General features: G+C 51.2%; 1 protein-coding gene across 2 annotated transcripts in view; it reads right to left on the bottom strand.

The window, feature by feature from the left end:
- The window catches only part of SEZ6L (seizure related 6 homolog like), a 155,228-nt gene extending 138,422 nt beyond the window's left edge, over positions 1–16,806 (bottom strand). Inside the window, exon 1 of one of the 2 annotated variants that reach the window (XM_065568899.1) lies at positions 16,646–16,806. In XM_065568899.1, coding sequence (XP_065424971.1) covers positions 16,646–16,742 — 97 coding nt within the window. In that variant the 5' untranslated portion in view covers positions 16,743–16,806. The remainder of the gene's footprint in view (positions 1–16,645) is intronic. The other variant, XM_065568897.1, reaches the window with a different exon arrangement.
- Between the last annotated feature and the right edge of the window lie 4,698 nt (positions 16,807–21,504).

Genomic DNA, 21,504 nt, shown 5'->3' with positions numbered 1-21,504 from the left:
ATAACCAACCATGAGGAGTGCTGGGATGCACTTTGTGCTCTCGTTGGCTGCTGTTCTATAAGCCTTCGACGGCAATGGGATATGCTGGTCCCCGTTGTAGTAAGAAGAGGGCCTGAAACATAAGCCCATGTATCAGAGGCTTGGTATGAGGCCTGGGCTAAAGTAGTCAAAACCTTGCTGACATAAAGCAAAGTTAAGCTGTGAGCAAGAGGCAGGCCTGCTCACAGAATTTGGCAAGCACAGGGTTGATACTGTAAAAACACATATTCCTAAGAGGCGCTAGACACAAAACACTCACGCAAGCACATTCCAGAAGAGTGGTACCCAGAACACCCCGATAAACACATTCCCCAAAGATAACAGGAACATGCTGACCCATCTTAAGGATAAGGTCAGGATGACAACATGATGAACCGAGATGTTTTGATCAAACCTCCAGATACAAGGCAATGGGTGGCGCCCTGATATGTCAAAGGTGATATGTCCCTTGTTTGTATTGGTGTATAAAGATGTATCTCAGAGGGAGTGTCTTTGTCCAGCCGAGGGGACAGTGGAAAGTCCCGCCACTGACTGAGCTGCATCCATTGTCACAGGCATCCAGGTGCTTGTGTAGCTGTAGACAATGATCCGGGGAGCTAGGATCTTGCTTTACTGACAATAAACCTGACCAAGCGCCTTCGCACATTAACGGATTTTGTGGTCATTGGGTGGTTCGCTCGAGATCTGCTGTGCCAGCTATCTGTGCAGAGCTGGGACAGCACACAGGGAGAACACACATACACACACAGCTGAACATCTGACAACACCCATCCCTTTGGTGTTGTTCTACAAAGAGAGCCAGCTGAACCTTTAAAAGTCCTACCGAAGCTTTCCACCACTCCATCAGACTCTAGGGAGTTTTTTGTGGATCCCTAGAATCTCACAAACCTGTTGAAACACGTTGGATTCAAAGTGTCTCCCTTGATCTGTGTGTAACTTACCCAGAACCCCAGATCTAGAGAACAATTACAGTCAGACCTGCTGAGGTAATCACAGTGAATTGCAGGAGTCTGTAGCCTAGTCCCCAGTCTGGAGGGAGAGGGATGTGAGTTCCCGCTCTGAGAAAGGTTATGGCTAGAGCCCAAGACCTGAGTGAGATGCCCTCAAGGAGGCCATGAAAGGGTCAGAGGTTGCCTCAGAAGTTGTGACATGAGAATTTGGTGTTGTTACCCCAACAGTCCTCTGTTAGCAGTTCTTTGGGCCACCCTTATGGCCTTGAAATATTTAAAGGCCTTGCTACCAATTTAGGGCCAGGTTCTGCCACCCTTGCCTGCAACAAGCAGTTATTTATTCTGCAAGTAACTCTGTTATAATCAATGCTACTACTTGCAGGGTAGGGTCTCTGTCCTTCGCTCTTTGACTTCAGTGGCAAAACTCCCATTGACGTCCATGGTGCCAGCTCAGATTTTTAGTTACAGCTCATGGTGATTATTCCAACACTATTCCCTGCCACGTAACTTTGGGCTCTTCTCTGCCCTTGAAAAGACTCCCCATCAGGGAAGGCCAGAGTCCTTTATGTGAAATGGCCAGTCCTCCTTGCAGTGCCCATGTTCTAAACAACATGGCAGAAACATCACTGCCTACGTAGAGAGAATTCCTCCCGGGGCTCGCACTTCCTAAATTCTGGGCCTAAGTGCACGATCGAGCCCTTTAATAGGTTTGTTAATCCATAGACCTAAATCCTGTACTGACATCCTCCTGAAGCATCATGGTATTTGCTGGTGCATATGATGTGAAATAATGTGAGGCAGGGTTATATGAATTGGAAAATGAAAATCTTTTCTCGCTGAGCTGATTATGGTTCTCAGGTGTTCAGTCCCACTCGTTTTCCTTCCATTAAAACCACTCAAATTTTAATTGTTTTGGATGCCTTTAAAGGTGGATCCAAAGTTCTCTTCATGGCTACGACTCTGCGGCAAATTACACCCCAGAGCCAGTTTTAATAGGTAGTCGACATTAGAAATGTTTTTAGTTCTGATTTCAGAGGGGAATGCTGACGACCTTGAGTCCAGTGCCGCTGTCAGATACTTGCTCTTTTCACACTGCCAGGAGTCTGGCTTTCGTTACTCAGGCTTTAATCCCACCTGGCTAGCTTTGCCTTCCTTTCTGGCTGCTTAGGGCTCGGTTTGCTTTCTCCTTTACTTCTTCTCTTGGAAAACGCAATAAGCCAAGTGCATGACCCCACGTTCACTAAAGTCAGTGGGAGTCTTTCCACTGGCTTCACTAGACTGTGGATCAGGCCCTTTCTCACTGCAGACCCTGGAGCGCTGGAGCAAGTTGAGATCAGGAGTTGGAGCAATATGTGTTTTTCTTTAGGGGATGCAAAACCCCTCCAAAATTCAAAGAAGGAGTTTAGTTCTGTTTCAGGTGCTCTTTCTCTGTTGCCAGTGGCTCTGCTTTCTGATTTATGCCAAGCAAACAAGGGATTTATAAACTCTGGGCTCTGATGTCTCGCCTACATACTGACTATCTCAGTTTAAAGTGCACTGCACTTTGGGCTGATTATGCACATGCAGCTGGAGAGCAGGGATGAGCTCAGGTTAGACATGAAAATGTCTATTTTGATTGTTTGTACGGTGGTAGTCCCCAGAGTTAGAGTCAGGATCACAGCCACATTGTACTCGGTGCTTCACAAACACAGGCCCTGCCCTGAGGAGTCTGCAAACTAATCTGTCATCGAGGTGTTGGCCCCAATCCTTAGCTGCAGTAGGGCAACTCTGCACCAGAGTTGTCTCCACACCAGACTGGCCTGCCATGGGAGGATCGCTCCATGGCGGAGGTCTCCTCGGGTGGCACAGAGTTGGTACAATCACTCTTACATCACCCCCCCCCACACACACCCTTTGTGACCAGCATAGGGACCATGGCCAGCCCTTCTCTTCACCTCAGCGATCCCCAGCTGCCAGAATAGATCCTTGAGGCCACTGGCAGCCAGTGTAATTTAGAGCTGCTTTTAGGTGGTTCTAATTTATACCGAGTGACCATCCCAGTGCACAACTGGCCCAGGATCTTGGGAGTACTGAGGTAATTTAAAGCCACTTTTGTGATTCTCTGGTGATTTGGGCTGTGAGCTCTTTGATCACAGCCCTGGATTGGGGCCACTGGGCCTGATCCTTAGCTGGTGTCAATCAGTGTAGCTCCATCTACTTGAATGGTGCGATGCCAATTTACATCATCTAAGAACCTGGCCTGCAGTGGTCCAAGCAGTTTGGAAAGAGATTTAGGGCAAAGGATGAAGTATCTGGAAGGACAATCTCCCTCTCCATTCTGTGCTAGCTGAGAAATAAGGATTTAGTAAGCTGAGGAGGGTTTAGTAGGTTTCTTTCAGGTCACCCTAATATCCAATTTCCTAGTATCCTCCGGGCACCTCTAAGGCAGAACACAAATTAAATCGTATGCAGAGCACAAAACAGCTCTGGTGTGTGGATAGGAGGAAGGAGGGTAAGGAACGCTGCCTCCAACAAGCAGTGTGGAGAGTGTGTTCCTACGGGCATGATCTGAGAAGACTTGATAGAATAGTTCTCAAGGATTGAATGCATTGAATGCAGTTGCTAGAATATGAGCTAGGTCTTAGAAATTACATATATGTTTAAACCCTCAGGTAAATAAATAAACACTCGTACCTGAGTATCAGACCCAAATTCTAAACTCTCTTAAAGACCTGCCATGTTTCACCTGGGCCCTTGGAAATTAGCATATGCTCATTCTCTAACAGCTTTCGAAAAGTGTGTTGTTTCTCTCTCTCCCTATGTGTGTGCAGGTTTCTTTAGCAAATCTCCCCATCTTCCTGCTTTTCTGCATAAAGTTTGAGGGTGAGCAAGCGGCCCAGAGGCATAGATAGGGAAGGTCCATTCAGATGCTGAAAAGCAAAGCCTTTTGCCACACTAAAGAGCACTCACTAACATACATACACCTGTAGCTTCTTCTCTTGTTTGTCTGCGGGAATTATTTTATTATTGGATTAGGGAAACTTAATTGCTATGGACAATTCCTCATCACGGAAACCTTGGACAATGTGACCTTGCCCAGTTTTTCCCTTTGGAAAAAATAAACAGGCCCAGTTGCTAGAAAATATAGACCTGCTGATATTCCAAGGGCAAGGTGAGTGATAATGCAGGGATGTATGGGTCCTGCTGTGCTGCAGAAAGTGCAGACTGTGCAGTTTACATGTTATCTAAGGCTGGACATTTCTTTCTCCCCCGTTACAAGTTCTTATGAAGCAGCATGGCAGAAATGTCAACCAGTTGTGATGAAGACACCCAGGAGAAGGACATTCACAGATGCCAGCGCTTTAGACATCATCGCTACTTTAGAGTTGGCTTTTTCTTCTCTCATTTCCAGGCACCTAGTTTATTAGGATTATGTCACATTAACATCTTTATCCAACCATTGGAATATCATGAATGGGGCTGACATGCAAATGATAGTGGGCAAGGTTTGACTCAGTGGCACGTCTCTTCTCTCTGTGGCGACACACAGCCCCCAGAGGATGTCAGACCCTTTCTGCTTTATGAGACCAAGAGAAATGAAAGATGGGTTAGCAATAGGGCTGGTTGAAAAATTTCAAATGAAACATTTTCCTAAAGGAAAATGGGATTTCATTAGAGCCAAAAATTTTCTCAGAAAAGACTGATTTCATCTCAATTTTCCATTGTGAAGGTCTAAACAAAACATGTCATTTCAAATTGACGGGACGCTCTGCATCCACTTGCATCCATGGTGCCTCATGGAATTTGTAGTTCCTGGTCCTTCATGCCCCCATGGCCCAGTGACGGAGCCAGACTCTGTTTCTCACCAGTCTCTCCCTCTAGTTGAGTCACTGTAGTGCCTCATGGGACAGGAAACTACAACTCCCAGGAGGAATCACAGTGGCTCAGCCTCAGGGAAAGACCATGGTGCATCATGGGAGATGAAGTGCAGGCCAAAGGGTAGCATGGATGTGGGAAGGACATGGAACTACAATTTCCCATGAGGCAACCCAGCAGTTCAGATGGCTGCTCAGGTCAATGGAACATTTTGATATTTTGACTTCACCTGGAATTAGGATACATAACCAAATGCTGAAATACCAGAATTTCCCATGGGACAGAAATTTGATTTTTCAAGGGGTTCTAGTTATTAAACGGGGGGGGGGGGGGGGGGGAGGAGAGGGGAACCATGGGTGGAAGTTCCAGTGTGACTTCATTTTTCCAGAGAGGCTAGTTGGGTGAGGTCGTATCTTTTATCAGACCAACTTCTGATGGTGAAACAGAGAAGCGTCCATGTTCCACGGAGCTGTTCTTTAGGGCTGATGATTCCGTTTCTCAGGTCTGGGGACGAGCTCTGTGGAACTCAAAAGCTTGTCTTGTTCACCAGCAGAAGTTGGTCCAGTAAAAGATATTACGTCCCCCTCTTTGTCTCTCATATCCTGGGACCAACACGTCTACAACACCACTTCATGCTTCCAAGCAGTTCATTCAAAAATTCCCCTCAATTGTCAGTTAGATGATTCACTTTTTATTATTACACCACTTCAACCTCCAGTGCAGATGAACCGAGTGACTCTGAATGGGGCTGTCACAGACTTTAAAAAATGAGGTTTTGTCTGTTCTGCATAGACATTAAACGTCGTACGGCACTTTTTGTAAGGGCATTCAAGTTGTGCTCTTGTCCTGGACTTTTATAACCTTTGCAATGCTGTGTGTGGTCCTCTTACCTAGACGGCCATCTCAACAACTTTGTAATATGCCAGACCAAATTCTGCACCCCCAGGCTTCCAAAATTACCCTCGACTTCCTAGGGATGCAGGGTCAGACTCTAGGAGATGTCGTCTCAGTATGTAGTCTCTCTGAGATGCATTGGGATTCTCAAGGGTGGAAGGTGCTGATAGTCTATAAACATAAGACAATAGTAATAATGACAAGGCCCCATTCTCTATTTAATAACACTTTACTTGCTTAGTGTCCTGCCATCTCTCACTGCTTAACATTGTAGATTTTGTCAAATTTCTAAAATCCTTATGATTAAAGTGTGCGAGGGCAGGGAAGGATGGTGGGCTGGGAGAGAAGGGGATCTGAGTAACAGAATTATTTATACCTTCTCTTAATCATCCCCATGATGTAGTCCAGTAGCAATCACCCCAGAGAAATGTCTGTGTGGTTTTGAACCAGCCTGATGGAGTAGGCTCTGCTTACTTAACATGAGCAATTAAAATGAATGGCTCAGCCCCCAGAAGTGAAAGCCACTTGCGTGAAAGAGGCAGTCTATCCTGAACTCTCCTTACTTGTCATGGCAAGGTTGCAGGACGTGGATTTTTAGCAAACAAGGATGTAGATGAGAGTAGAGTGGCCCCAAGGGGCTTTACAAGACCATTTTAAACAACTTACTTGTTAACAAGCTGTGAAAGGAGAGAGACATTTGGGGGTGTTTCCCTGTTTACTAGCATGGAAGTGGAAAAGAACTATATTCAGGAAAGCATTGCAATGAATTGTTGTTATACTGGAACGTGCATAGTACCCGTTATTTGGCTGCTGAGTCCAAACTCAGGGTGGCAGAGACACCAGGTGAATGGAGCGCCCAGGGCTTGCTTGCCCAGTCCTAGCAGTGGAATAGAGTGGGTGGTTCCAGGGAGATACATCAGTGCAAATGTCCATAACACAGATCAGGCCTTACTAGAGACTGGGAGCGGATGCTTCCCTTATTCTCTCCCAACAGCAGTGCTGGCCATTCCTCCTCAGATCACTTACCAAAGGATGGGCTAATGAGGATGAAAACCTTGACACTCCTGAAGTGCTGGTCACTGAAAGCAATGGGTGAACTTTTTCAGTCATGTAAGCTGAATGTAAATAGTAGAAGGGTTATTGGCACCGGATTCCTACTGGGTTTTAAATCCTCTCTGCCTCCAGCCTCTCCTGTGGCATTTCTTCCTCTCTATTCTCCACCCTCAGCTCTCCCTTCTGTCTGTAATCTCTGCTGAATGCGCCCCTCTTTCCCCTGGTTTACAGCCCTCCCTTGCTTTCTGCCCCAGCCAGTGGTTTCTGTAGCTCTGTAATTGTATTATATACAGTTGCTCCCTCTACAACATTTTTGGACACAAATATGCTTTATGAACTAGTGACACTGTGCTGAGAATTCCTGTTGCCATTATGATAGACCATTACTGAAATATTAAAGGTTTGCTGAGCTACTGCAGTGTGCTAAAGCCTATGGTGGGACGTCAGGGTTTGAAATGGTGGCAAAATTGTATTAAAAGCTTTCCTGCTCACATGCCTAGTCTCTGCTGACTCAGAATGACAGGCTGTGGGGTAGCTGCTTTGCTGCACCGCCACCAGAATGTAACTTTCCAGGCTGGCATACTGGGTCTGGGCGGATCACCCCAGTGCTTGATGTAGAGTCAATGCAGGAACTCCGATGCCACACACCCAGTGTAGAGGTTTGACGGGGACATCGCTATGCCCCATCGTTCCCCAGCTGTGGTTTCAGCCCAGTGGGATGGCTTGAGCTGGTGTAAGTTAGAGCGGCCCATAGGCTGCTCTCTCGCAGCATGGTGGGACCAGCCCTGCACAAAGTGGCCCGGGGGGCTGCAAATGTGAGTTTCCACCACCTCCGTCCCTGACGTGTGCTGTGTGCTCCTTCACTCTTGCAGGGATCTCACCACCATCGGTGCTACATCCGATAATACACAAAGCTTGAGCTATTGAATTCAGAGGAGATTTGCTGTGGGAATGATGGTGACAACGAGGCTTTGCATTTCTGTGGTGGCACCAAAGCTGGCGTGTATCAGCCGACAGCTTTCTTGTTTCTGAATCAGAAAACTCTCAGTGCTGGAATAAATTGGCCATGAGCTCAGCTGAAAACGGAGTATCCTACCCTAGCATGGCAGCACGACCGAACCCTCAACGGCTCCACCCCTCATTTGGGATCGAGGAGTGACTCCTCTCTGAATGACTACAGGGTTTGTCCTCCATCCCAGAGCTCTTTAAAGAGGGGTGTTTGCCAGTGCCACTTCAGTCCTAGTCAGCAGAAATAAGACATGATCTTTCCACAGACAGAACCTGCCTGAGGCCACAAAGTCTACTTGGCAGCAATCTGACTGTCGCACAGAATTTGTTTTAGCCAGTTCAGGGGCAGAGGTGTGAACTTCCTCTGAAAGCAACAGTGGAGTAAGGACTTCATTGGAATCCTTCTCTTAGTGCCCCGAGGGACCCAGTCCTGGCTCATCAGAGCCGGAAACACGGCACTCACATTACTATTCTCTGTCTGCGGCCATAGCTGCAGCCGCAGGGGTACATTGTCTTAACTGGAGAAGAGCAAGCTCTGGACAGATGCCTGTTTTGACATGCCTGGCTCGGAACCCAACTCTGAAGACTATGCGTGGTGCTCGTATGCACTCCTCCCTGCCTGCTTGCGCTCTGGCCCGCCATTGGAGGGCACTATTCCCAAGTTGGCCCGGTGGCTCCAGTTAGACGTGTGTATGTGTGCCCATGTGCATGCATGTTTGCTGAGCAAATAGGGGTTTAGAACAGCCATCGGTTGCTTCAAGTGTTTGCCCTACTGTGAGCAGTTCCTCTTCTGTGTCAGGCCCCATTGTTTTCACATGCTTCTTTACATCAGCTAACACCTCTGAGCCAAAAATGAAGCATATTGGCAATCGTGCATGAATGTGTCGTTGCCAGAAAGGCAAGTTATGTTGCTGAAGTTGCCTGGGAAACCTGTCTCAAAATATATGCTGTACAAAGGTTTAGCCAGCAAGCACCTTGCATGGAAGCGCTGTTGTGGGAAAGTGAACTGCTGACAAACTTAACCATGGAGATGCTCAGCTCAAAGTGGCAAAGGCACATGTCACACCCCTGCACTTTACAGCGTGTAGCTGGATTGAGGGGTATGTAAGCCTGGCTCGTGCTGAATGTGTTTTCTGAATGAGTACACGGGACCCCTGCGAGGGTGAGCGCCCAGAAGGGAGGGTCTTTCGTGAAAAATGACAATGTAAAACTAGTGCTGTCTTCCTCAGCAGACCTGTTCCCTCCCTGTGGATGCATTAAGATGTGCTGTTCAGCGTGACAAACATGCATCTGAGTGGTTTTTTCCCTCCTGCTAATGCTGCCGGGTCAGCAGAGCTAAGAGAGAGTGAGCTGCATTCTAGTTTGGCTGGTGCCTCAGGAACAGAATGGTTAGCAGAATGCCAATCAGTTATGCAGCAGTGCCAACTCAGACCTCTGAAGGCAAAGGGGTAGCCACTTAATTTGCAGACAGTGGGGTTGCACAAGTGTTGCACTGGACCTCATTTGGCCTGGAGGACCTTTTGGGCAATGTGTAGAACACAAAGTCTACCTTAGCTTTCAGATCCCAGGCTGAGTTTGCAAGGCCGGCAGTTAGAAAACACATCTGTGCACTTGTAAACAAACCACATTGGTTTGAAAGTTATGGCAAGGCTGCAAACCTGGCGTCTCCCTTTCAGGAATACTGGCATTAATGTGCCTCTTCCATCCTATTCCAGTCAATGAGACAAAACACCAGAAAAATTCAAGAGATCACCCTCGTGGCCATAGCTTGGAGAGCTCCGTTATTATTTAACCCCAATGTTATGCAATTCATGGCAGCAACTTTCCATATAGGAACACGGGCAATATGTGCTATTCAAGTATCTCATCCTTGTGTCTGGCTGCATGGTTGATAAAATGGCCCTAGAGTTATATGGAATCAATTTAGCGCTGTGCCCCCAGGGAACAGCCTACGTAAATTGCTAGTCCAGTGTGCTAGCGGCATCTGTCATGCACCTGGAAAGGTTAATGCATCTCTCTCTTCAGGCTTGTCTTTGTCTTCTTTCCAATCTCATAAGTACAAGCATTGTGTTCAGATACACTGTGGAATTTCTGTCTCTGAAGAAATGCCACCCCTTATGCTTTAGCTGCACACACACTGCTGCTGATTAGTATTAATGTGCATATTTCTCTTTGGGGGGGATTTTGCTCCAGTGGTGTTGCACTGCGCTTGACATCACACACTGTATAATGTACATTTTAGACAATCCCTGCCCCACTTACAAAGCTACTTGTTTTGCAGAAGACAAGTGGGAGGCTAGCATCCGCATTTGCATGGCAGTATCCAGCCTGCTCTTCTGACTTACTACAGAGACATGCTGGGGATTTTGGACCATAGTCAGATGCGTTTGTGATGCACAGAAGCTTTCAGCTGCTAGGTCTTGCAATTCAAGTAGTTAAACATGGAGAACTATGTCACTCCTCAAAGCAACAATTTCTGACTCTTGTAAGTACGTAAATCTAACCTGATAGACTGGAGAATTGGAAGGTGACCAACTCTGCCACTTACACAGTATTTTCCTTTTCTTTTAACATACATCGAAATCCCACAAAGATACTTTGCTGGCAGTTTTCACCCCCAGACATGATCTGCACATTGTTAATAAGAATATAGCTGGTATTTTGTAACAGGATTGTCCTGAAATTTTTCCCTTTACTGTTCAATAATAAATCTCATTTATACACTTGACAAATACAAACACACTGGTAAACAACTTTTGGATTGTGAAGGCAACATAATTGAAAAAAGCCACTGGAACTGAAAATACAGATTGCCACGGCACAAGGAGTAAAATAAATTGATATCTGTAGCTGTAGCCATTCTCGTTTGAAAGCTACACAATATTTAATCATCTAGATAAAATTAACTTTTCAAAATTCTCTGTTTGTAAAAAAGAATTGCAAAAAAATGACACATGCAATGCACACAACCTGGGCCCTGAACTGAAATACCTGCACAAACAATTCTGCCCTTCCACGAAAAAATGACATAGTCACAGCAAACGTATTTTGTGCCTGCTCATGTAGAATGATGCACCACTCTCTATATAAACCGGCTCACCTGCTATTTGTTTACATATTGATTTATTGCCCCCAATAGCCGTTTGACTTTCAACTATCAGTGTAACAATGGATGGATAATATATCTATGCATCTTCCTTGTTTACATCATTTGCCTGTATAAGAACTTAATTCATCTTCTTCTGCAGCTAATCTTACAACATTTGTGCATATAGCCTCATTCAGGTATATATTCAAGGTACCTAACTGCAGATTCAGTTGTGTTGCTCCCTGTAACACAGCCCTTTGGAACACAAATAAGCAGGGGTAAAGAGAGAAGCATCATCAGACATCGTCAACTGCATGTGAAGTTTAAATGTCAGATACCATATTTGTTCATTATGAGGCAATAATTTAAAAGAAGTAGGGTGTCTGTACAGCGCCTAGCACTATGGAATCCTGGGCCATGACTGGAGCTCCTTGGCACTACATAAACACAAATAATAATGATACTTAATAATGTGTTGCTCATTTCATTGTATAGCTTCTGAACATGGTCCCACAGGTTCTTTCTATGAAGGAGAAAAATCGATGTTTAATGTGGCCTCTGATATCTTTTGATAAGGGAAATTCCATTCCACTGTTATCACAAGCTGCACAGTCTGCTGACAAACGCAGCATATATGCTGATCTAATTTCTTGAGATGCTCCCACTGGGATTGCTGCTGATTCCAGAGGGGACACAATGGTAACATTTTGCATATCTTGCTTAGTTCATACACAGTTTAGCCTTTTGGGTGACACACTTGATTTATTTAAAAGAAAGTCTTCTATAGTTTTATGAGTAGAGCATTCCCTATGGCATATTACACCGCTTGAGCAAGTCACCGGGGTAAATATCCAGACGCCAGAGAATACAATATTTCTGATTAAATGGAGAGTCAGAAGCTCAATACCTCCATCTGCATTTGTGTTCTAGATTCATGAGGCTTTAAGAAGTATTTAGTAGTCTCATCACAACCTCTAGTGGACAACAGTCCACATCACCACAGCGGTTCAACATGTGATGTCTTTACACATCTCGTGTTCGGTGGGCCCAATCCTTTGAGGTACGCTACTCCCAGGGACTAAAAGGGGCTTTGAGGGTCCTCGGTAACTTGTAGGATTTCTCTGACCAAAACAGAATGACTTCTCTGTCTCAATATTAGTTCGCACTGTACCACTGCAGGGAATAGAGCAGGGGTGGCCAAACCACGGCTCTTTTACAGTTAAAATGTGGCTGGCAGAGCCCTGCATCCCCGTCCCATTCTCCGCCAGACTGGGGGGGGGGGCAGCTTGGGGCTTCTGCCCTGTGTTGGGGTGGTGGGGCTAGGGGCTTCTGCCAGAGATCACTGGTGCCTGCTGAGAGTGAGGGGGCACAATGTAAGGGTTTGCCCCACCCCCAACAGCCTGAGTCAGACCCCGTCAGCAGCCCCTCCCTGCAGCTCCCAGGTGTTAGCCCCACCTGGAGAGGAGGCAGCAAACAGCTGGGAGCTGCACAGAAGGGCTGCTGCTTTAGCTCCGTGGGGAGAGCGGGAAAAGCAGCGGCTTTCCCTGCAGCTCCCAGCTTGCTGGCTCCAGCAGTTGCTGTGCCGGGAGGGGGCCCAGCAGCACCATGTGACCAAGTGAGGCCAGCAAACCCTGGCTGAAGCCCCAAGCCCCAGCAGGTGCCTCCTGCCCCCGTTCTTGAACTTCTGAAGATTGTTGTTTGTGGCTCCGAGGAGCCCTGGAATAGAGGCATGTGGGCACCCCAAGGACCAACTGCAGTGGGAGCTCTGCAGGTGGAAAGACCGCAAGATAAGGCCCCCAGCTCTGACAGTCGTCTTGGACTGAACATTATTAGTGCTAACAAGACCTGTCACTGTTGTCTTGTCTCATGATTTGCATACCAGACACACTGTGCTGCAATGAACTGGATTTTGATTCACTTGCTCTGGCACCCAGAGTTTTCTCATGGAAGATTTTTAAAACAGAGGACATGATTCTCCATTGCCCTGCACCTTGTATTGGTGCCTACGAATCAGAATGGTAGAACTTCACACCCATTCTTCCTCGGAGTAAAGGACACCACAAGGGGCAAAGCCCCTGGGACTCACGTGCAGACTAGTGATTGGTTGGTGCTGCTGACTTAAAACCAGCCGTTACTTTGCAAAAGTGAACTGCAAACTGAGGCAGACAGAAGCAAACAAATGATCTTTGTGCGTGGCCCAGTCCTGCTCCCACTCATAGATTAAGGCCAGAAGGGTCCGTTATGATCATCATCTAGTCTGGCCCCAGGCGTGACACATGGCAAAGCACCTCAACCTGTAAGCAATGGAAACTGCCAAACTGCCCCTGGCTTCATGGCTCTGTGGGCACAACTTTGGGATTTTACCGCAATAATTCACTGAGCCTTGCAAAGGGTCAACTAATTATCAGCTCCCACTCTGCCAACCAAAAGGAGTTCTGTACAGTGTGTTCCCTCTGTTGATTTATTACCTATCACTCTTGCACTGAGGGCTAAATCCTGGTCCTGGGTAAATGGGCTGCACACCAGTGCTCCCTAGAGAGGCTGGGGATGAAGCAAGCTGTTCCCCCAGGCAGTGGGGAAGCAGTAGAGCTTCAGGAACTCCCGTGGTCCCTGCATTCCACCCCACAGGATGGGTTTGGCCAGTATCTTCACACAGTTATGGATCCACTGGCCATGTCCTCCAAACCCATCTGTACAGGGACACGGAGAACACAGAGCACAGTCATGGCTGGCTTTTGGCCCTTCCACAGGTCCCAAGGCATGGCTAGCCAAGAAGCAAAATAGGTGATAGTGGTCAGTTGCATAAAACAGTGAAGGAATGGAGCAACTTCCTCTGGACATATTTTGCCTGATGCTGAAGTTACGGTTAGTCATCTGCCCATGGAGACCTCATCAATACATCTTCTTTTATTATGCTCATCCCCATGTGTACACACATGACATGAACACACTAATATGTGTGTGTGTATGTGTGTGTGTGTATTAGGTTTCCTTTATAAAGAGAAAAGGATAGTGCACTTCCTCTCTCCTATATCTGTGGCTATATATATCCACTATTCTTTTCTCTTTATAAAGGAAATCTAACCCTTCTTGCTGTGAAACAAAAAATAAACTGTCCAAGAAGACATGGATTTGAATTTAAAATGTAAAACAAGATTCTTTAATGCAGTTTTCTATAGGAATATGGGCAGAAGTATCAAGAGTGCAGCTACACGCTTCTTTTTCCACTATACCACCTGCCTGCCATCCATAGCTATTAATCTTTGTTAAAAATACAAGGGCAGTATTGAAGGTCAAATTTCCAAACCCATCCCTTTTACAGCTGTCACAACAGAAACACCTATTGGCCACTCCTGTTCTCTCCCTGATAGTCTGGGTCTGGGTCTGTACAGCACGGTTATTAATGGATCTTAAGGCGGGGGGCAAATCCTGACTGCCTTGCCCACAAGGGATTTCCCGTTACAATCTAGAGTTCCGAGAGTGGCTTTTGGCCCTAACTATATTAATTTGCGATGACTTTATGTCACCCTCAAACGAACCGCAAAGCATATTATTCACTACGGTATTACTGTGATGAGCAAAGAAGAGAGAGCCACTCAGTGCGCAAATGTTTAACAAACACACAGAATTAAAAGTAGCCTTTTGGTCAATCACAACAGCTGTCATTTCAGCCCCTGTCCCAAGCCTGAGCCAACAGAATAGAAATCTCATCCGTCTGACATTCCCCCAGTCTGTAATGGAATCACAGCATCTGACATTCTGCAGCCTTGTACTGTCTTTCTTTGCCATATGTGTATAACAGAAAAACAATCTACAGGAAGCCAGGGCCCCTCTCGGGGTCTCAAACATGTATTTTTGAAGGGAGGGTAGTTAAGAAAGGGCAGGGGGTAGGAAGGAGCCAGGTATTTAAATACAGGTTAGATGTAAATGGGGAACGTTACTGACTCTTTAACGCTCACAGTTTAGTGATCAGCTTTGTTAAACAAAGGGCTGGAAGTTATTTTCTTTCCTCTGAATATCATCCAGCTATAAAATAAAGGGCCTGATTCATTCAAACGTCCCCGGAGTAAACTGAGCCGGATCGGGCCCTGCCTTTGCAAGTGGGCATGTACCCCCAGGGGCATTAACAATGCAGTCTGGAGACCCACAAAAGGGGGCAAGGGCCTGTGCCAGAAGCCAGGAGGCAGCTTTCTGCTCCGGGAGCTGTTCCCAGATCAGTGCTGAAATGGCCAGCCTGTTACTGGCCAGGGCGCTGGCCGCGGCTCTGGCCGGGCCGTTGGGCTGCCCCAGCACAAACAGGGGAGTTGGGAAAGGGCCCGCGTGTGGGCGCCCCCTCCTTAGGCTGTAGCTGCTGCTAGCCCGCGCCCCATCTCTGCCCGGCCGCTCTGGGAGCTGGGGGTTCCCGGCACACTTCATGCGCTTTGCTGGTGCGTAATACGGAGAGTAAGAGGCCCCTCAGGCCAGAAGCGGAGGGGGCGCGGGTAAGCGAGGCAGGGGCTTAGCCGGGGGGCTGCTGAAGGAGCCCTGCCCCTCACCCCTTTCTCAAAACTACTCCATGCTCAGAAGCGAAGTTTGACGAGCGGATGGGAACGGCTGCGTAGCCCGGCTATGCGCGGCTACAAGTGCAGACTCAGCGTCCCGTCTGCCTAACCAAACCCAGTAGCTTCTCTGGGGCCCTTTGTCTTGCCTGGGTCCCTGCTGGAACAACGTGTAGACAGGGGGTGCCCGGAGCCACCGAGCCACATTGCAACCCTGGCTCTAATGGGAACCACCTCTGCCCGCGAGCCACACGCCGGCCCTGCGCTCCCGGGGCACACGCGGGCACATGGACACTGTTGCTTCCAGCCTCAGGCTTTGCAGTCCCCGCTCCCCGGGGAGACAGGCTCAGCCCCGGACACTACGGGAAGGGCGCAGCCGGCCAGAAACTCACTGCTTCCCCAGCGCCCCGGGACCGCCCCGAGCGGCAGAGAACAAAGGCGCCCGCCCGGGAGGCAGGGCTGGGACCTGGACCCACCCCGGCCCCACTGGGCAGAGCAGAGGCCGGGTCCCGCACCCCCGACAAAGGCTCGGCTCAGGATGGTGGGGCCCCGCGCCAGGGGCCAGTTCCCCGGCTGCCCCGCGAGCCTGTGCCCGAGCGCTTAACGGGGAGCTGCGCTCGCAAAGGCCGGGCCCCTGGGTGCCCAAGTGTGTGGGGGCGCAGCGCCCCATGGCACCCCCAGCCCGGGCGGCCAGCGCCCCATGACACCCCCAGCCCGGGCCCGGGGGGGGCAGCGCCCCATGGCACCCCAGCCCGGGCCCGGAGGGGCCAGCGCCCCATGGCACCCCCAGCCCGGGCCCGGAGGGACCAGCGCCCCATGGCACCCCAGCCCGGGCCCGGAGGGGCCAGCGCCCCATGGCACCCCAGCCCGGGCCCGGAGGGGACAGCGCCCCATGGCACCCCCAGCCCGGGCCCGGAGGGACCAGCGCCCCATGGCACCTCAGCCCGGGCCCGGAGGGGGGACAGCGCCCCATGGCACCCCCAGCCCGGGCCCGGGGGGGCAGCGCCCCATGGCACCCCCAGCCCGGGCGCTTCCCTGCCCAGCGCATCCAAGTCAGCCACAGCTCCGGGACCCGAGCCCGCCCGGCTGAGGCGGCTCCCCGGGGCGAGAGGCGCCGGGCTGGGGAGGGGTCCGCGACCGGCCCCTGGGACAGAGCGAGCGGGGCCCCGGCCCCCCGGGATCGCGGGGCCCTCCGCCCCCGCCCCGCCGCCCGCTCCTACCTGGGCGCCGCGCCGCCTGGCAGCCCAGCAGCAGGACCAGCAGCGAGAGTCCCCGGAGCCCGGCGGGCGGCGCGGGCAGAGCGCGGGGCCCCGCCATGGCGCGGCGGGCAGAGTCCGTCCCCGGTGCGGCCAGCCCGGCCCTGGCGCGGCGACGAGTCCGTCCCCGGCGGTGCAGCGAGCGGGGCTGGGCGGGCGCCAGCGAGGGCGGGGCGGGGAGCGGGGAGCGGGGAGCGGGGCGGGGGCGGGAGGGAGCCAGACACCGCCACTGCCGGCTGCGGCCACCGGCCCCGCCGCACGGAGCCCTGCCCCCCCACAACCCCCCGCCAGCCCTGCCCCCCAGAGCCCTGCCCCCCGGCCGCCGCACCCCGACAGCCCTGCCCCCCCGCCGCACGGAGCCCTGCCCCCCAGCTTCCCCCAGCCCCTCCAGAGCCCTGCGCTCCCCGCCCCCACTCCCCCCAGAGCCCCCCGAGCCCTGTGTTCCCCGTCCCCAGCCCCCCAGACCCGCCACTCCCACAGAGCCCTGCCCCTCAGCTCCCGCCCCCAACCCTCCTCAGAGCCCCCCAGCTCCCGCCGCCCCCGAGCCCTGACCCCCCCAGCCCTGCACTCCCCGCCCCCCGAGAGCTCTGCCCCCCAGCCTTCCCAGAGCTCCCCCAGCTCCCTGCGCTTCCCGCCCCGCAGAGTCCCTCCAGCTCCCGCCCCTCATAGCCCCTCCGAGCCCTGTGCTCCCCGCTCCCCCAGCCCCCCCAGAGCTCTGCCCCCCCAGAGCCCTGCACTCCCTGCCCCCAGAGCCCTGTGCTCCCCACCCCCTGAGAGCTCTTCCCCCCAGAGTCCCCAAAGCTCCCGCCCTCCATAGCCCCCCCAGAGCTCTGCCCCCCAAGTCCTGCGCTCCTGCCCCCCCAGAATCCCCCCCAGCTCCCACCCCCATAGTCCCCCTGAGCCCTGCGCTCCCTGCCCCCTCACCTCCCATATCCCTCCCAGAGCCCTGCCTCCCCAGTTCCCGCCCCCCATAGTCCCCACAGAGCCTTGTGCTCCCCACCCCCACAGAACTCCCTAGCTCCCGCCCCCTCCAGAGCCCAGCCCCCCACAGAGCTCTGCCTCCCATAGACCCCCACAGCTCCTGCCCCCTTCAGCCCTGTGCTCCCCGCCCCGCCAGAGCCCTGACCCCCTAGCTCCTGCCCCCCCCACAGATCTCTGCCCCCCCAGCTCCCGCCCCCACAGAGCTCAGCCCCTCATAGCCCCCCCAGCCCAGCCCCCCATCCCTGCGCTCCCCCCCAGAGCTCTGCCCCCAGCTCCCGACCTCCAAGCCCCCCCAGAGCCCTGTACTCCCCGCCCTTCAGCCCCTCTCCACAGAGCTCTGCCCCCCAGCCCCCTGCCCCCCCCAAGCCCGGCACTCCCAGTCCCTCTCACACAGACTCCTGCCTCCCCACAGCTCCCCCCACAGAGCTCTGCCCCCCAGCTCCCTGTGCTCCCAGCTCCCCAGCTCCCCTCTACTGAGCTATGCCCCCCATCTTCCTCCAGCCCCCTCCACAGAGCTCTGCCCCCCAGCCCCCTGCCCCCCCCAAGCCCGGCACTCCCAGTCCCTCTCACACAGACTCCTGCCTCCCCACAGCTCCCCCCACAGAGCTCTGCCCCCCAGCTCCCTGTGCTCCCAGCTCCCCAGCTCCCCTCTACTGAGCTATGCCCCCCATCTTCCTCCAGCCCCCTCCACAGAGCCTGCCCCCAGTCCAGTGCTACCAGCCCCACCCCTGCTCTCCTCCACAGAGCCGTGCCCCCCAACTTCCCCCACACATGGAGCCCTGCGCTCCCAGCCCCCCTCACACAGACTCCTGTTCCCCCACAGCTCCACCCACACAGAGCCCTGCCCCACACAGCCCTGCACTCCCAGCTCCCTCCACAGAGCTCTGCCCCCCCATCCCTCCACATCCCTGCTCTCCCAGCTCCCCCCACAGAGATCTGCCCCCACTCCCTGCCCCCCATAGCCCTGCGCTCCCAGCCCCCAGCTCTCCTTCAGAGCTCTGCCCCTCCAGCTCCCTGCCCCCCCAGAGCCCTGCACTCCCAGCCTCCCCACAGCCCTGTGCTCCCAGCGCCCCCACAATTCCCCTCAAAGCCCTGTGCTCCCAGCCCACCCCCACAGGCCTGCCCTCCCAACCCCCCTCCTACAGAGCCCTGCCCTCCCAGCCTCCAGTCTCCCCTCCAGCCCTGCGCTCCCAGCTCCCCCAGAATCCTCCCTCCACAGATCTCAGCCCCCCACTGCTCCCAGCCCCCCCCACACCCTGCCCTCCCAGCCCCCTCCCACAGCTCCCTGCCCCCCACAGCTCCCTGCATCCCCATCTCCCATCCTATCTCCCACCCAACTCTTGCCATAGACCCCCAAATAATCCCTCCTCCAGCCCCCATCCTCTCTCACAGCCCCCACCCAGACCCCCAAATAATCACCTCCCCCAACCCCCCCCCATCCTATCCCCAGCCTCTCCTATCCATATCCCTTGTTCCCGCCCATCACAGTGGTGTCTGGGCATGATGCTGTGGCTGGGGTGTGGAAGCTGGTGGGTACATGTGTAACTCATAATGGTTATAAAGGTAAAGCATGCCACAGGGCCAGACTTAGTTGCTTTCGGTGAGGAGCAATCTCCCAATAACTTCTGTACAGTCGCGCATGTTAAAACTGAAAATACCATATGCAATGCAGGTCCCTGAGAAGAGGGAATTCCAGACTACACAGGGTCAGGTCCCACAATCTGCTTTCCCCAAATTAGCTGGTAGGTGAAATCAGCAAGAGAGCTTGTGGAGGCCAATCTCGATCCCATTGAAGTCAGTGGAGAAATTCTCATTGGCTTCAGTAAGAACAGGCAGGAGGCCTTCGTTCTTTTGAAATGACCAAATTCAGAGCCTGAGATTTTCCTGTAAGTCATCTTTCGATAAGCGTGCCGATCCACCCCGTCCTTTCTGGCTGTGAAACCCAACCGCATGAGCCATGCAGTTAAACATGTTACTGTGCTGAATATCACAGCATCAGGACCAGAATTTCCTCATCATCATATCAGCTGTGCTGGTGCTACCCTCTAATATGTCTGTATTACCTTTAAGAAAGGAAGTATGATTTGGTTACCTCAGCAACAGTAATCACAAATCAGCTTCATGAAAAACATCAATACAAAGAGCGCATCAAGTTAAGAAACAATGTAGCTAGTTTCCAACTGCACGGTCCGATTCTGTTCTCACTTGCACTGTTGACTTTCATGGAGTTACTTCTGGTTGACACTGGCCTAAGTGAAAGGAGAAACAGGCCCAATTTTTTAGGAGTCTGAAGCAGCCCCATGTGCATAGCAGGGTTATTTGCTTTCTTTGCAGCCCTCTGTGCTGATGCAGCCAGGAGTGGTTGGACAGCAGGAGAGGGAAGGAGGAATTAAGAAAGGAAAATAAACCAATGAGAGGCACAAAATGTATTATAACATCCTCAGTTTGGCACAAAAGGCAGGATTCACTTGCTCAGAGATTGGTTTTGGCCTGACAAATACATTCAAGGCAAAGTTTGTACTAGCTGCCTCATTTAGGACTCTCTCCTGTCTCCCACTTTGGCTCCCAAACTGCAGTTGTTAAAGATCAAAGTTGTCTTTCATTTAGCAGTTTTCCTTGAGTGATTTTTATTGTATTCATTTGCATTGTAGACACTCCTAAGATATGGAGATAATAACATCACTGCCATGGTAACAGGGGGAACAACTCGTTTATTTGTTATGTAAAAATGTCCACAAAACTGCGCAATCTGTTGGCTATGGAGAAAAGCAGCATTAGGTTAAAACCTCAGCAAGTCGACCTGGATTAGTGATCATAACAAACAGCCCCCTGCTCTCTGAGGGGTTAGAAACGGTCTCAGCTGTGCATCCGCCCTGTCTTTCACCTTTGATATCAATAGGTGTTTTGCCATTGGCTTCGAGAGGATCAGGCTGATGGCCTGTTTTGAATTTATTTTTTGATATATTGATGGTGTCTGTTCCCATGGGACGAGCATATGTGCATCTGGTATGGCTGGTGCTGCTTGGGGCATCTGGTTCACCTAACCACTGCACACTTCATGCGACGGACTTAGTGTGCCCCCCTACCCTTATCCCTTTGCTAATTATTAGGATCAGGTTATTTTACCTCTGTATCTGGCAGTGGTGCGACTGATGCTGGAATCCTGTGTCCAGTTCTGGTGCCTACAAGTCAAAAAGGATGTTGATGAACTGGAGAGGGTTCAAAGAAGAGCCACAAGACTGATTAAACATGCTTTTTAGTGATAGCTCAATCTATTTAGCTTAACAAAGAGAGGGTTAAGGTACAACTTGATTACAGTCCCTAAGTACTTCAGGGAACTGAAATTTGATAATGAGCTCTTCAATCTAGCAGAGAAAGGTACAACATGATCTAATGGCAGTTGAAGTTAGACAAATTCATGTTGAATATAAGGTGTACCCTTTTAACAGTGAGGGTAATTAACCACTGGAACAATTGGCCACTGGTTGTGGTGGATTCTCCATCATTGGCAATTTTAAAATTAAGATTGGATGTATTTTTCCTAAAAGCTCTGCTCTAGGCATTATTTGGGGGATGGTCTCTGGCCCGTTCTATCCTGGAGGTCAGACTAGATGAACTCAATGGTCCCGTCTGGCCCGGGAATCCATAGGATCTGTATGTAAACTTAGAGGCAGGAATGAGCCTATAGGATGAGACTATGGAATGACATTATACTGAGAAAGTCCCTTCACACGGAGAGTAGCCATTTCCCCTAAACATTATCTGACAGGATTATTTTAATTATTTTCCTCCCTAAGTCTCCCTGTGCAACAGCCAGCCAACACCATGGCCTAATGGCCTGT

This window comes from Chrysemys picta, chromosome 15 (genome assembly GCF_011386835.1).
Source record: "Chrysemys picta bellii isolate R12L10 chromosome 15, ASM1138683v2, whole genome shotgun sequence".
Taxonomy (NCBI): Eukaryota; Metazoa; Chordata; order Testudines; family Emydidae; genus Chrysemys; species Chrysemys picta.
The sequence above is the reverse complement of the archived record's forward strand: the minus strand, read 5'-3'. Positions and strand labels throughout refer to the sequence as shown.